The sequence below is a fragment of the Numenius arquata genome, chromosome 27, assembly GCF_964106895.1.
Source record: "Numenius arquata chromosome 27, bNumArq3.hap1.1, whole genome shotgun sequence".
In the NCBI taxonomy this organism is placed as follows: domain Eukaryota; kingdom Metazoa; phylum Chordata; class Aves; order Charadriiformes; family Scolopacidae; genus Numenius; species Numenius arquata.
In genome coordinates this window covers 2,563,731-2,578,266 of record NC_133602.1, presented here as the reverse complement: position 1 = coordinate 2,578,266, position 14,536 = coordinate 2,563,731, and the positions used below count along the sequence as shown (strand labels likewise).

General features: G+C 44.7%; 1 protein-coding gene across 1 annotated transcript in view; it reads left to right on the top strand.

Moving 5' to 3' along the window:
- The first annotated feature begins 84 nt into the window (after positions 1–84).
- ASH1L (ASH1 like histone lysine methyltransferase) overlaps positions 85–14,536 on the top strand; it is a 67,207-nt gene continuing 52,755 nt past the window's right edge. The window contains exons 1-2 of the mRNA XM_074164509.1: positions 85–286; positions 8,394–8,916. Of these exons, the coding sequence (XP_074020610.1) occupies positions 8,494–8,916 (423 nt within the window). The 5' untranslated portion in view covers positions 85–286; positions 8,394–8,493. The remainder of the gene's footprint in view (positions 287–8,393; positions 8,917–14,536) is intronic.

Sequence of the window (14,536 nt, the reverse complement as noted above, 5' to 3'; positions counted from 1 at the left end):
CCCACCGCCGGGCGAACGGCACCTACTGCCGGCGGGGGCGGGGCCAGCCCGGAGGGGTGTGGCCGGGCGGGGGCGTGGCCGGGCGCGGGGCAGGCGGGGCGCCGGGCGCTCGCTCGCGGTGGAGCAGGAGCCGCCGCCATTTTGGTTTCGCTGCCTCGGCTCCGAGCAGGGCCGAAGCGGCGGCCGGTCGGTCCCGGTCCCGCCCTGGCCCCGTCCGCGCGGGCGGCCGGGAAGATGCGGCGCGGAGGAGCCCGTCCTCGGCCCCGGCCGTGTTGTCGCTGACACGGTAAGGAGCGAGCGAGCGAGCGGGCGGGCGGCGGGCGGGGACTGGGACCGCCTCAGGCCCGGAGCCCGGGGGGAGGGGAGGCTGGCCGGGGAGCCGCCGCGGGGGCCGCCCCGCCCCGCACCGGCGCCGAGGCGCGCGCTGCCCCGCATCCCCGCCGCGGCGCGGGCCGCCGCGCCGCCCCGGGGCCCATTGGCGGGCGCGGGGCATCCCCGGCGGCGGGGCTTGCCGGGGCGGCGACGGGGGATCCCCAGCGGCGGGCGGGCGCGGGGGGGCCCCGGCAGGGCCCGCGCCCGGAGCGGAGCGGGGGACGCCGGCGGGGCCTTGGCGTGAAGTGGGGCGGGGGATCCCTGACAGCCGGGCCCGCGCCGGGAGGGGGCGGGGGATCCCTGACAGCCGGGCCCGCGCCGCGCAGGGAGGCGGGGGATCCCCGCCGGCGGGGCCCGGGGCGGCGCGGGGTGTCCCGGTGACAGGAGCGGGGCCCCGGGGGGCGGTGGGACGACCGGGGCCCGGCAGAAGTGGTGGGGGCTGACAGCCGGGCTCCGGCGCCGGTCCGCGGAGCGGGGCGCGGAATGTCGCCTGGCAGCCCCGGCCTCGGGGGAGCCCTGCACCGTCCGGGGGCTTTCCTGGTGGCCCGGTCTGCAGGCAGGTCTCCGCACCCCGAAACTTCGGTTTTCCTGCAGGGCAGAGGCAGTGGGTCCTGGCCGGGGCTGGGCAGGGGGAGCGGGGCATTGCTCGGGCAGGTTCACATTTATTTTTGCTCGTTGGGATTTTGGCTGGTTTACTGGGTCAGTGGCTCGTAGACTTCCCTGCTTGCAGGCCTTCCTTCCCAAAATCATACTTCTGAAATTTTACTTCATTGGATTTTTAATCCTATTTTAGTTTTACTAACTGGTAATTTGGGGTTAGGTGGTTGAGCCTAATGTATTTTAGCCTTACCTATCTCTCAGATCAGAAGCCAAAATGAGTTGCCATCCTTTCCGTTCTGTTAGATAGTCTTCTGGCTTCCTAACTTCTGCTTCGCGCCTTTGGTTTTGTGGTTCCTTCACCCTGTTAATTACCTCGCAGAGAACCAGAAGCCGCTTGGAATGTGGGTTTCCATCAGATGGCCCCAGGACACAGATTCGCTCTCCTGGTAGTTGCGTGTTGTCAGGATCCAGAAAGGGGAACAGAGGTAGTGGCTTCTGACACTGGCTTTCCAGTCTTGCTAGGAGAGATCTGGGGAGCAGGGACTAGGGGATGGATGTCGGTAAAAATCTGTGACTTTGTGTCCGTGCATTTAAATATACTTAGTTTTCATTTTCAGCAACAGTGTGTAGCCTTTTTTGCATCTTCCATTGTTTATTTTGATTGTCTTCCTTGTATTAATGCAGATTGCACCTGCAAAAGCAGTGTGTTCCAAGAACGGTGGGGTTTTTGGGGTGAATCCTGAAAGACTTGTGTTTCCTGTGGTCATCCTTGAGGACCTTGGGACCATCCCTGCTGCTTCTGCCTCTGTATGAATGGGGAAGTTCTAGCAGCTGGTTGAACATATGGGTAGAGATGGACTCTAAAATCATCATCTGTCTGCCTACTTGAGTTCTTAAGAAGCATTCTTACTCAAAAATTAAAGCTTCAGTAGCTTTTCTAAACTGTATAAGACAGGTGGTTTTTTTTTTAATTTATTTTAAGGGGTCTAAGTACATCTTGGTTTTAAAGACAAAAATATTGCAACTTCTTTTTGGACTTTAGTTACATTTGATTGCTACAGGCACTCATCAGTAATCTAAAAAGCACTTAACGTTTGAGTGATAGTAAACAGTAAAATAATTTGAGTCATAATTTACAAAAAGATGCAGCTTGTTTTCAGAAGTTTAAACTGTCCTTGGGGTTTAAACAAGCGGTTTAAGCACTTGGAGCAAGAGGCAGACTTATTGATATAAATGATGATGCTGCTGTCACAAGAGAAAAATGGAAATAGCACATATGGTTACTGAATTACAGTTATTTTTAAACAGATATTGTTGTCAAATAGGTTGTTGATTTTTTTTTTTTTTATTATTATTTTTTTTAAATTAATTTTGCTGCCCTTAGCAAGAGATTGACTTTTGCCACTGTGGACACATTTCTCCCACTTCAGTGAGGTCATGTGTTTCATCTCACAGCTTTCCAAAAGAAAAAAAAAACAAACAACTCTGATATGCAGACCTAATGTAATTATTCTGTGAAACCAAAATCTGTATTTCTTCCTAATTTTCTGTATCATGGCTGTCCCTGTCGTGCGACATGGCTCACGTGGCGTGTGGGGCCATCCTAGCACGTGTATTACTGGGGGATTTTTTGCATAACCAAAGGCATTGTTTGAACATTTTGTCAGGAGTTAAAGATGAGATAGTGGTTTACTATGTCCCTAACCTCATCTTTTACTAGGTGGGTATAAATAACAGAGGTTTTTGTTCAGAAAAATCCATTCAGTCCTCGTTTGATGGAAAGGCATTAATTGTAGAGACACAGCACTCAGGAAGTTCCTGAATCACAAAGTTAGAGAATAATTCAGCGGAATTACCATAGCATATGGTGGGGTTTTTTATGCTTTTCCCTGGGCAATCAGTATTGGCTAATGTTGGGAGTAACAGCCTAAGGCTTAATGAACCTTTGGTCAGATCAGTGTTTAGCAATTTCATATTAATTTGCATGTGAATAGTGAAACACCAAAATTATCAGGCAAGTCAAAATTCAGTCTTGTGTTTCCAGACTTTTCAGTTTAGGTGTGATATCAGAAGGAGTAAGGTTAAGATAGCCCAAGAAACGCTAGATCTGCTTCCAAAGCTTTCCTCCTGCTGGAGCATACTTGCAAAGTATCATCAGGGCGTTTCTTCTCCAGAAGTAGTGTCCTGCCATCGTTTGCTCTCCCGACACGTGGCCTGTGCTGTCTTTGCTACCAGCATTTGACAAGACACGTACTCTGTTGTTTTATGGCTTCAGACACACATCTAAGAGATTCCATTTGTAAAATATTATATGTCACCTCATCTAACACAAACAGTAACTATTTCTGACAAGCGTCTCCATCTCTAAAATTTAAGAAATACTCAGGTAGGTAACGCAAGGTCCTTGAACTTCTATTTTGATGACCTCCTGTGGTGCGCGGTGCTGCTTGGGCTGTGTGATGTGGAGAAATGGAGTGGGGGTTTTATGACACATTTTATTCTCTTTGTGAGAAAGAACTTCTGAGTGTGGTAGCTGCCTTCCACAGCAGAAGAAAGACGACAAGAATATGAGAGGGGGCTGCGGGAGGCTTTAGAGTTACTGGTGATACACTGGGATTTCAGACACTGAGCTGATTTTTCTTAATGTCCCCTGGAGCCGAAGCAATGGAAAGAACCAAAAGGCAAACACTCACCTTCCAAATATAAAATTGCAATTTTTTTTTGTCAGCAAAAGAAGTAGCAGAAATGAAGGTGATGTAAATTGCATAGAGGAAAAAAAATCTCATTTAATATTGCTAAGAGGGCGGGTGGGGGCAGCGTATGTAGGAGCTGGCAGTAGAAGTAAACCCTTAACATTATTTTTTTTTTCGGGAAACGCAGGGGATCAGAATAGAAATCTTAGCAGGTGATGGGCAAAAAGGGCTTTGGATGTGTCAACAGGGGAATAAGAATGAATAATAGGTATTAAAACTGTATGACATGAGAAAAATCATTAACGAACACCATTTAGTTCTAGGTAGCACGTGTCAAGACGGATGTTGAAATGCTTCCTAGTTAATCTTTTTGGGGAGGAACAATTACAGGAGGGATTTGAGATCTACAGAGTCTACTGGATGAGAGACTGGAAGTTTGATGTATTTTGCTTCTTAGGGAGATGGGTAAGACGTATCTTGATCATCTTACAGCCCAGTAAGGCTGTGTAGAGATTTGATACTAGATGGTTCTTAATCTAGCAAAATTCATGTTAGCACAAGATCCCATGGATGAAAGTTGTTGCAAAATGTGGATTAGGTCTTGGAATAAAGTCCTCGGGGAAACAGCAGTTTCTTTCATCCAAAAAAAAAGTCTTTAAATAAAAATGTTGATGTTACTTTGGGAAGACCTGCTGTGGGTCTGCAAAAGGTGAGCAGTGGGATAGGAATAGCTGAGCAGAGTTCTTGGCCACGCTGCGTGATGAGTGCAGTACTTTGTAGTCACAGAATTTAGGAAGCAGCGTGGTTAAATGACAGTGTGCGAGCTTAGAAAATCCTTAGTTGTGGGATGGGCAATCAGGCTCCGCTGCCTTAATTTCACATGAATCTTACGGGGGGTACCAGGTGGATATAGTGCTTCTCTGACCCGAAGAAGCCCATAGTATCATTAAAAACAAGACTTGCAAATTAACAGAACAGATGTGGAAAGCGAAGTTACAGATGTGTACCTTATATCACATGGGCAAATATGATAGTTTTAGGTCTTGAAAGTAACAAATTAGAGTTTTCAGGGTAAATTCATGCAGGCATTTATAGCTGCCTCTGAACTATGGCTGTCATCGTTCAGCTGCTCGTTTGCGATGACATCCACAAGGAGATTTTAAGGCACAACCTGCAAGAAGAATGGTAAAGATCCCGGTGCAAGCGGGCCATACGAGGTGTGAAGAGTAGCACAGACAAAGTGATGGTGTTACTTAAGTAAAAGGGGAAAAAAAAAAAAGAGAACACATTTAATGGTTGTCACCGGTGAAACAGAAAGCGCTGAGGAATGGGAACACATGAAGAAGGTGCCAGTTACACCTTGAAGACAATGACAGGAAGCTTGAACTTGATGAGGTAGGGAAGAATCCATTCTTGGGATTCAGAGAGATGAGATTTAATCAGTTCACAGTTATGATAATGATCAAATTGGCAGACATATTTTCTGTGAATTAGAGCGGGGTAATCGGAGAGCCAGAGAGAAGATTACACTGATCGAGGCAAAATGCTGGTTAGGTCCAGGATTAGCATTTTTGTTATGTGTGTAGAGAGGAATTAATGGTTAAATAAACTGACCTGCTATGTGTTTATGAGAGCCATCAATTCTGTGACTTTGTTTCTACGATAGTTACTGATTCTGTGTTATCACAGAATAAGATTTTAACACAGTTCTTTAATTCTCAATGTGCACTTTGTCTTGGTCTTGCAATTTCTATGGTCAGTATATGAGTGTAATTACTTAAAGTCTTGCTATTAAGTAAATATGGAGCCAAGTACAGCGGTATAGATGGTGCTATTTCAATTTAATTTGGCTTCATATTTTAAGCTTATTAATTAATTGTATTTGTAAGAAAATGACTGAAGAGAATGACTCTTATAGCGGTTCCAGACCATAGTCACTAGAGAAGGAAAAATTTGTGTGAACATAGATTTGAGGGTTGCGTGGTGGCCTGTAGGAGTCTCTCCTTTTCTTGAACTTGAATAATAAAAATTCATGCATTAGCTTAGAATTATTTTTCTGCTGGGCAGTTTCCCTTTGTGCATCAGTGTTTATGGAAAAGCCCTTTTTTGGTGACACGATGTAGCCTAATGGACTGAACGTTGGGCCTTGAACTAGGAGCTGTCGCTGACTTCCTTTCTAGCCCCCTGTGTCACACTGCTCTGCCCACTTCTTCTAGTTTAAAGTGGAGATTTTATCTAATTACCTCTGGTCTTATGAGCATTAATAGTGATTTTGATTTTTCAGGATGTTCTTAGTTTAAAAATCATAGCTGCAGATAGAAATCCCTTTTAATAATGCGCACAGAACTTGTGAAAATGTTTGTTTTCTCTGAGAATGCAGCCAGCAAAGCCTGGCTTTCTAACGATTTGTGTTTTGTGTTCTCAGCAGCATTTCTGCTGTCCCCACTGATCCCAGCATCTGCCTTCCAGCCTGTGTCCACCGCAGTCACCTCAGTCCTCTCACAGTGTCACCTTTCACATTCCTTATCCTTCCCCCTTCTTGCAGTGCTCGCCTTTCCTGGGCCACCGCAGGGTGCCGGCTCCTCGCTGCTGGGCTCCCAGCTGTTCTCTGGACAAGGGACATGGCTTTGGGGACCTGCCGTGTGCTGGTGGGCTCGAGGAGGTGTGTGCTGACCTGCAGGAGGCTAAATGTCAGGGATAATTGCTGGACTCATTGAGGCCTTTTTGAAACCATCGAAACTCATTTTGAAGTTCATTGAAACCATTGAAATCTTTTCATAGCATCCCTTACAATACAGCCTTAATAATTGTATAGAAGATAAGAACCAGGAAATCATGATGGTGGGGTTCCTGTGATGCTCTTCTCATGGAATAACGGAATTGTGGGAGTTGGAAGGGACCTTCTAGAGATCATCTAGTCCAACTCCCCTGCTAAAGCAGGGTTGCCCAGAGCACATCGCTCAGGACTGCATCCAGGTGGGTCTTGAAGATCTCCAGAGAAGGGGACTCCACACCCTCCCTGGGCAGCCTGTTCCAGGGCTCTGACCCCCTCACCGGAAAGAGGTTTTTTCTCATATTTGAACGGAACTTCCCATGTTCCAGCTTGTGCCCCTTGCCCCTCGTCCTGTCACTGGGAACCACAGAACTCTTTCTGACATACTTCATTTTCAATAATGATTAAGATATTTAAATGATGAAGATACTTTAAAACTTTCTGCTTAGAATGCCCCTAAAAGAAAAATGTGCACCTGGATTGTTCTGGTTTGGCTCCTGGAACTTGGGAAAGGAGGATTTCTCTCCTGAGCTGCGGTTCAGGCTGACAGGGTTTGCTCTGGCGTGGCTCCGTGTGCGTGGCCACAGGGCAGATGGGCGTCTGAGCTGCCATAGCAGTGTGGAAACCACCCGATACTGTTTCAGTGCCCTCCAAGGACTGTGTGTGTCCTTGTGGCTGTCCCGTTTCACCAGGCTGTTTGTCCTGTGTATGCAGCCCTTTGGAGGGTTGCTGCTTTTCAGGTCCCCAGTTCTGCAAACGTCACTTGTGTCCTTTCTCTTACATCCCACTCTGAGTATCTGACCATAGTGAGGCGCGTGTGTTTAGCTTCTCCTTTGTAGCTGTGATTTGTCCTCTTTGGTAGCTATCATGGAATCACAGAATGGTTCAGGTTTGGAGGGACCTTCAAGCTCATCCCGTTCCCCCCCTGCCCTGGGCAGGGACACCTCCCAGCAGACCAGGTTGCTCAAAGCCCCGTCCAACCTGGCCTTGAACCCCTCCAGGGACCAATCAGTGATCAATACAGCATATTTGTATCTTCTGCAGATTCTTTCTGTGATGATTTTTGTTTGTACAGATAAAACCGTAACAAGGTACAGAGATTTTGTCTGTTCTTTGGCGGGGGTGCAAGAGCAGCCCCTGTCCCTGGTGTGGGTGTGCGAGCACCCCGCGCAGGTCGTCTGCCAGCCAGGGATCCCAAACCCTGGCATTAGCAAGTGGACTCAAATCCACTTTTGCCTTAGTTAGGATGAAAATGTTCCCTCTAATATTTTGTGATAAATAGGTTAATTATATATGCATAGCAATGCCTCTGATGATAGAAGTATGGACTTTCTGTTCCCATGCTCCAGGAATTAGCGTGGGAATGTATTTGGTGGGGTGTTTTTTCTATTCTCCCATCCTTCTCCCTGAATTGTGGAAAGTCCTAAACTAATAAGCAGATTTTGTGGCATGTTTGTAAACCAACGCATACTTGAACTAAACTCAACTTTCCTAGTGGCTCAGGTGGTGGAAATAGGATTGTCTCTGGGTTTTGGATGCTTTATCATAGGTTTCATTAGCTGCCTCGTTCCTTAGGTGCGACTGTTTCAGCAGGTCTGGACTGAGAGTGTCAGTACCAGGAATAGCTGGGCTCTCATCTTCAATTAAAAAAAAATTAAATTCGATGATCAATATTAAAAGCCTTAACCATCATTTGAAGTGTCCTGTGGATGAAGTGGAAATGATATTATGATATTCGCGTGCTTTTGATTTTCACCTATCATTTAAAAGTGATTTTACAGATAAACATTTTTTTTTTTTGTAGTAGGCTACAGGAAGGGTTGGTGTTTTGAAACATCAGCTGCGTAATTGTGCTTGCCTGAAATAACATTCTCCGCTTGCTAATTATTTTTAATATTCATTTCATTTCTGCTAGAAAATCAAAGTTTACCTCTGTCTGTCTTTTCCTTCTACAGAGTAAAAGATGCTGACTGCCAGTAGTAGAACAGATCTTCTGTGGAACATATCTCTGTAAATCTTCCCTAAAACTACCCGAAGGCATATATTCCGCCTGTGATGGACCCTCGGAGTACTGCTATGTTAGGCTTGGGTTCCGATTCTGAAGGGTTTGCTGGGAAAAGCCCCTCTGCAGTAAACATTGGCACGTTGGTGGGAAAAGGAGAAGCAGAGCTAGAAAGTTGCACCAAGGAAGAAGACGACAGCAAGAAGAAGAATCGGGAGGGAAACAGTACGGAGAATGGGAAGAATGAGGCTCTGACCGATGCACAGCAACAGTTTTCAGTGAAAGAAACAAACTTTTCAGAGGGAAATTTGAAACTGAAGATTGGTCTTCAAGCAAAACGAACGAAAAAGCCTCCCAAGAACCTTGAGAATTATGTGTGCCGGCCCGCTATAAAAACCAGCATCAAGCAACCAAGAAGGGCATCGAAGAGTGGGAAGATGACAGATGAAAAGAACGAGCACTGTCCTTCAAAACAAGTGAGTAGCAGGTTTATGTGGTGCTGTGCAGGTCAGAGTAAATCTAAGCTGTGTTTAAATCCTTCTGGCATCTCTGCAGGATCATGTTCTACTACCCGTTTTTCCATGTAACCTCTGATACTGAAGATTCTGAAATTAGAAATGGTTTGATTTCATTTCCATCGACAGGAAAAAAATGCTTTTGCTCTTTTGCAGCTTGCCAGTGTTGGTTTTTTAACAGTGGTGAAAGATACTTCAAGTTAACATGGGAATTGAACATCATAGGTATATTTCTGAGAAGTAATAGTGCCATTTTTAGTCTCTTGTATAGAAGGAAGTGGGGGGGTCTTGTCTCTGGTTACCTGGGGGTGTGTATTTGCTGTGCTTGTCGCTAGTATTCGGATTTATATTTTTTCCTTACCAGTTAGAACTGTTGTTTTTGGTGTGTCTTAACTGACACTCTGCAAGGAAACTACCAAGCAGTGTCTGAAAAGTAAAAAATACTTTTCTAGATGTGCTAGAAAACAGCCTGATAATAAACTGCATATAAATGCAGTAGATAGAGAGATGTGCCAGGTAGTTTCCCAAAGTAAGGAGATACCCCTGCCACGAGGATGTCTTGTTTTTATGATCTGCATGATGTAACAAGTAAGAGCAGCAATAACAGATAGGGAAAATAGGATAAATGGCAAGAATTATAAATGTAGTTGCGTAGATGCTAAATTTTAGAAGTGTTTTGTTACAGCATGCTCTTTTTTCCAATATAGATAGAAGTTTTGCTAACTAATAAAAAGTTAGACTATGCCCTCCGCGCTCTGTCTCTGTTCAGTACGTGCCCACTGATTTAAAGCTGAAGTTTTTCCCTATGCTCCCGTTATTCTTGCACCTCTCTGTGTTTCCCTGTGAGCACGTATTTATCCCTCCCAGTTTTTGGTGTGTTCCGTAGGTAGCCTTGTTCAGCTCAGCACCGGGCGATGCAGCGGGGGATGGTGAGCCCTGGGAGCCGGGGCCCTTCCTCTGCCTGGGCTGTCTGTTCGTGGGTTTTCTGCTTCAGGGGTTCTCAAGGCTGAAGGTTTTTCACATCTCCAGCCTGTCCCCCATTCATAAGGCCACCTGGATAAATCTGTGCTGGCATATCTCCTAAGGTGGAGCCTACTCAAAGGGAAGGAATATCCCTTTATCCTGTCCTGAGCCGATGTCTGCCTGACCTACCCAAACCTGTTCCTTTCCTCTGGCATACCCAGATTTCAGTTTTCGTTGAGGAAGAGGATCTTCTAAGAGAAATAATAAATTAGGCCCCAAAAGAAAAAGTGTGCTATATGTTACACGTATAGAGTCTTTTTCTGGACTCGGCCATGCAACTGCCTTGGGTTTGTTCCCCCTTTCTAAACAGCAAGGTGTTTTCAGTCAGGCCATCGAACAGGAAATTCTTCAGTGGTAACTTAAAACTTTGGCTATGGCCTTTATTTTATATACTTCCATTTCAGGACAAGCTTATTATTTCTAATAATTTCTCGAACTTCATCTTGAAAAAAATTGGAAGATTAGATCACAGTTTGTCATTATACTGATGACTTTTTCTTTGGGTTTTTTTTTTTATATAGCAGTGAGTTGAGCATTGGGCCAGTCAGGAATATCCAGTCGTCGATCTCGATGTCTGAGTTGAGGTGGTATTTGCAACTGAAAATCTCTTACTAGCAAAGAGAACCATTAAGTGTGGAAACTCTCCCACTGCATCAAGAGATCGTGCTTTAGGAATTTTTACCAGGGAGGATAATTAATATTTAAACTCAGGTTTAAATTGCATGGATTCTTCCTCCTTGACATCTTTGTTTATTTGCTAGGTTTTTCCTCAAGAGATCCATCATATTTCAAATGGAAATTAGAAAGTTGGGAAACAAATATTACTGATATTATTAAATATTATTGGTATTATATATGATATTATTGATACCATATCACTTTTTAATTCCAGCTATTCTGAGTGGAGTTACTCCTGCTCCTTGCTTGGCGAACAGCCTGTACACTTAGTGTAGAGAAGAGTGGATCTGTTGCATTAAATTTGCATTACTTAAAATAGTTTCAAATCCCTGACTAATGCTAATTCACTTTAGATACTCTGCTCTCTCTCTCTCAAATTGTACTGAAATGGTTTTCAAGTTGTTTAACTCTGTATGTTCCCCGCTGCTGCTGTGGCACTTTGGATTGTTAGAACTGGCGTTTTACAGCATCCTACTAATTTCTAGCAAGTGTGATTAAAAAGTATCTTTCTAGAAGCAAATGGCAAACATGGTTTAAAACCATTGTATGTTTTGAATATAATACCCGAGGGATTTCTTTTTTTTTCTTACTGCAATGAAATAAAGCAGTTTTTAACACTGCAAATTACACTTAAGAAAATGAAAGCGATCCCTTAATCTTTCCTTTTGATGGAGAGGAGGGGAAATAAAGCAAATATATGACCAATTCGGAGCAAGGTGTGATTTGAGCTGTGAAACTGAACTCTCTGTACTTTTAAAGGAGGAATAAAGAATTTGAATGAAAAGTTAGCACTTGCAGTATACTTAGCCCCTGAGACAGAAAGAGAAGTACTGGAAGTCTTCTCTTGGGAATACCAGTGTAAAAATTAAAATAGTAGGAGAATACTTTGCACTCCCATCTGTGACAGTTGCACTTTTTTCTCAAGCTTAATGCTGAAAGGGCTCTAGAAACTTGGGGAGTCTTTTCAGTTCTGTTCATAAAGGGTTTATCTCCAGTCTGAGAGATGATGGGTGGGTGAGATGGGGAACTTGTATATTTACAATTTGTCCTCCAGAAATGTGTAGACAAAAAAGTCAATAGTCTGAAGAGAAAATCACAGAACAGGAAAGAGTCACCTAGAAATGGCTAAGATTCCCAGGTGTTAAGAGAAACAAAATTAGAAGTTACTATAATAACAAAAGGGTGTTACATTTGCTTTTTGACACTGAATACGAAACTTGGATTTCTTTCTTTCAGAAGAGTGTCCTGTGCCAGATAGACTGCATGGCTGGGGATCTTTGCTGGGCCTGCAAACCTGAGCCTGAGACAGAAATCTGAATTATGCTTCTGTTAGCTGTAGCCCAGGAGGTGTAGGGGTGGTTACCTGTGCTTGCAAATGTCGCCAGTGACATAACAAAGTTGCATTACTAAAGTTCTAGAAAACAGGAAGGTAAGAAGTGATAGTTACAGCCTGCTGTAAGTCGAGAATAGGCACAGTAAAACGGTGAAGCAAGTTGGAACATGCCCTTTTGCTCCATCTCCTCTCTTTGGGAAACTGCTGAGTGCAGAATTCTGGAGTTCTTTGTATTGCCCTGGGTTATATGGGGAAGCTCGACAGGAGCGTTTGCTGATGGAATCACAGCCACTAACTGAAAATTTTCAAGCAAAAAAGTAACAAAGCTAAAGAAGTGTTTTGTTTTCTTTTTGAGTAGCTCAAGGATATTTTCTGCAGGATCTGGGACATAAGTTTTGGTCCTGGGCTAATCATACAAAGTCATTTTTTCCTGGTAGTTAGGTAAAACTTGCTTTTAGAAAAGATAAAAAAAGTCTTGGTAGTGAAAAATAAACAGCAAACACACTTTCACTCATTATTTGAGGAACTTGCATAGAATGTTGATGCCTCAACTGCATAAACAATTTCTGTGATTCTTCAGAATTTGAATTAGAGCCTGTGCATTGGCCAGAAGTACAACAGCTCAAATAATAATGGGTCAATCTGTGTGTGTGTGTGTGTGTATGTATGTACATATGAAATCCTTGTTACTTGCTGGTAGGTCTCAAGAGAATTAACAAAAAAAATTTTCATTTAACAAGCTATTTTATTCTAGGTATTTCAGCTTTTTGGAAGCTGAGATTGTCTTGCATTTCCTGATTTGGTTCTAGTGTGAGAAGTGTGAATTTTACACAAGACTTGATAGAAGATATCCCTGTTCTTGTGAAAGATTATTTGCTCTTAAGCTTTTTGCCAACAAGTAGCAATAATAACAACAGTAAGTAATACTGTAGTAATAATAAACCCTCAGACCGGGCTGTCGTGTAACAATTAATGCCTTTTCTAGAAGTCAAGGCAATTTTTTGCTCTTGGTGCCTGTGATGATTCTGGAATGATTTGTTATAACCCGTTAGTAGTTTATATCAAAATAACGTGCTATTTTTATTCCTCAAATTAATGGTATGTCCACATAGGCGATTTAAAATTTTAAATTCAGCTCAGTGTAAAATTGATAATAACAACAACAATTTTATGAAATGCTTTATGTAATTGCTTTGGGTGGTTCTTTTGTTGGCTAGAGTTTTAAGCCAGACACTTACAGCTAAAGATTGCACAGGAATAAATGTTTTAGTTTTAAAGCACAAAATGTTCTTTAATGTAATGTAAAGTAGACCTTTCTAACAGCTCTGTGCCTAGATGAACCCTGCCGTCTGAAAGGCAGAGTCATGTAGAATAGGTGTAGGAGCAGCAGCCTGGAGCACGTGTGTGTTTGCGGAGGGGCTGGGTGAGCTCGAGGGATGGAAACACCTCGGAGATGCTGGGGGGGATTTTTCTTTCCCGTAAGTGATTTGTTAGGAATCCTCACAAAACTCTCTGCGTTAACATCTGACTTCAGGCTTTCTGGGATGTAAAACTGTGCATTTGTTCAAGTTGACCAGTGCGGTGGGGCCACGCCAGGATGGCAGGAGGGACCTGCGCTGCTGGACACGCTGGGCAAGGGCAGCTGCGGCACCGGGAGCAGGGGGAAACCGCAGGGCCCGACCCACGTTTGCAGAGCAGTGCCTGGACGCGGCCGCGCTGACTGCTGAAGCCTGGAAGTGCTGTCGGCCTTGGAAGCGCTCCGTGACACGCGCTGGGCTTCGTGTCTCCCCTTCCCAGCTGACGGAGGGGTGGTTTGTGCAGCAGAAGTTATTTCAGGCAAGCGTGGCACCTTTCTTGTCTCCAGCGCGGTAGGACGTAGCATGGCCGCTCCCCGCCTCCCAGCTGGAAGTTTTGTGAGTGTGAGGGCGGCAAAGTTGGGGGGAAGTTCCTGAAATGTGACGCTCCGGCATAATTTACATAAGATTGCAGCTGCCACAGAAAAGCTGGGCTGAGTGCCAGCCTGTTCTCCATAGAGCACGGGCCCTTGTACACCACAGCTTCAAAACCAGTAACGGATATGACTGGCGGGTTCTGTTCTACTATGGCAGCACGTTGGGAGACATCCGACCCCAACCGATGCTTGTGGCCACCCTCACCCAAAAAGAGAACTTTGCTCAGTGACATATTGCTGTTCTTGGGAAATCTTGTTCATTTTCTGCACGTCTAGGCTGGGAGGGCAGTGAGCAGAACAGCGAGGGAGATTTAGCTTCTGGTGCCTCGAGGGTTTTAGTGTGGACCTCGTAAAGAGCTAGGCAGTGATGAAGGGTAGTCTGGGATGTACGGGGTGATCTGTTGTTACTAGTTTTAGATAACTTTCTTAAAAATACTTACAGTTGCATGTACCACCACTTATGCTATGGCTGGTGCTGGTAGAGTTGTATTGATCCTGGCTTAAGCTGAGAGATTTACTTGATTTCCTCAGTATGTGAACAATTAATTCAATTCTTTTCTTCCATTGTTGCCTTCCATCCAGAAAATGGCCTTGTT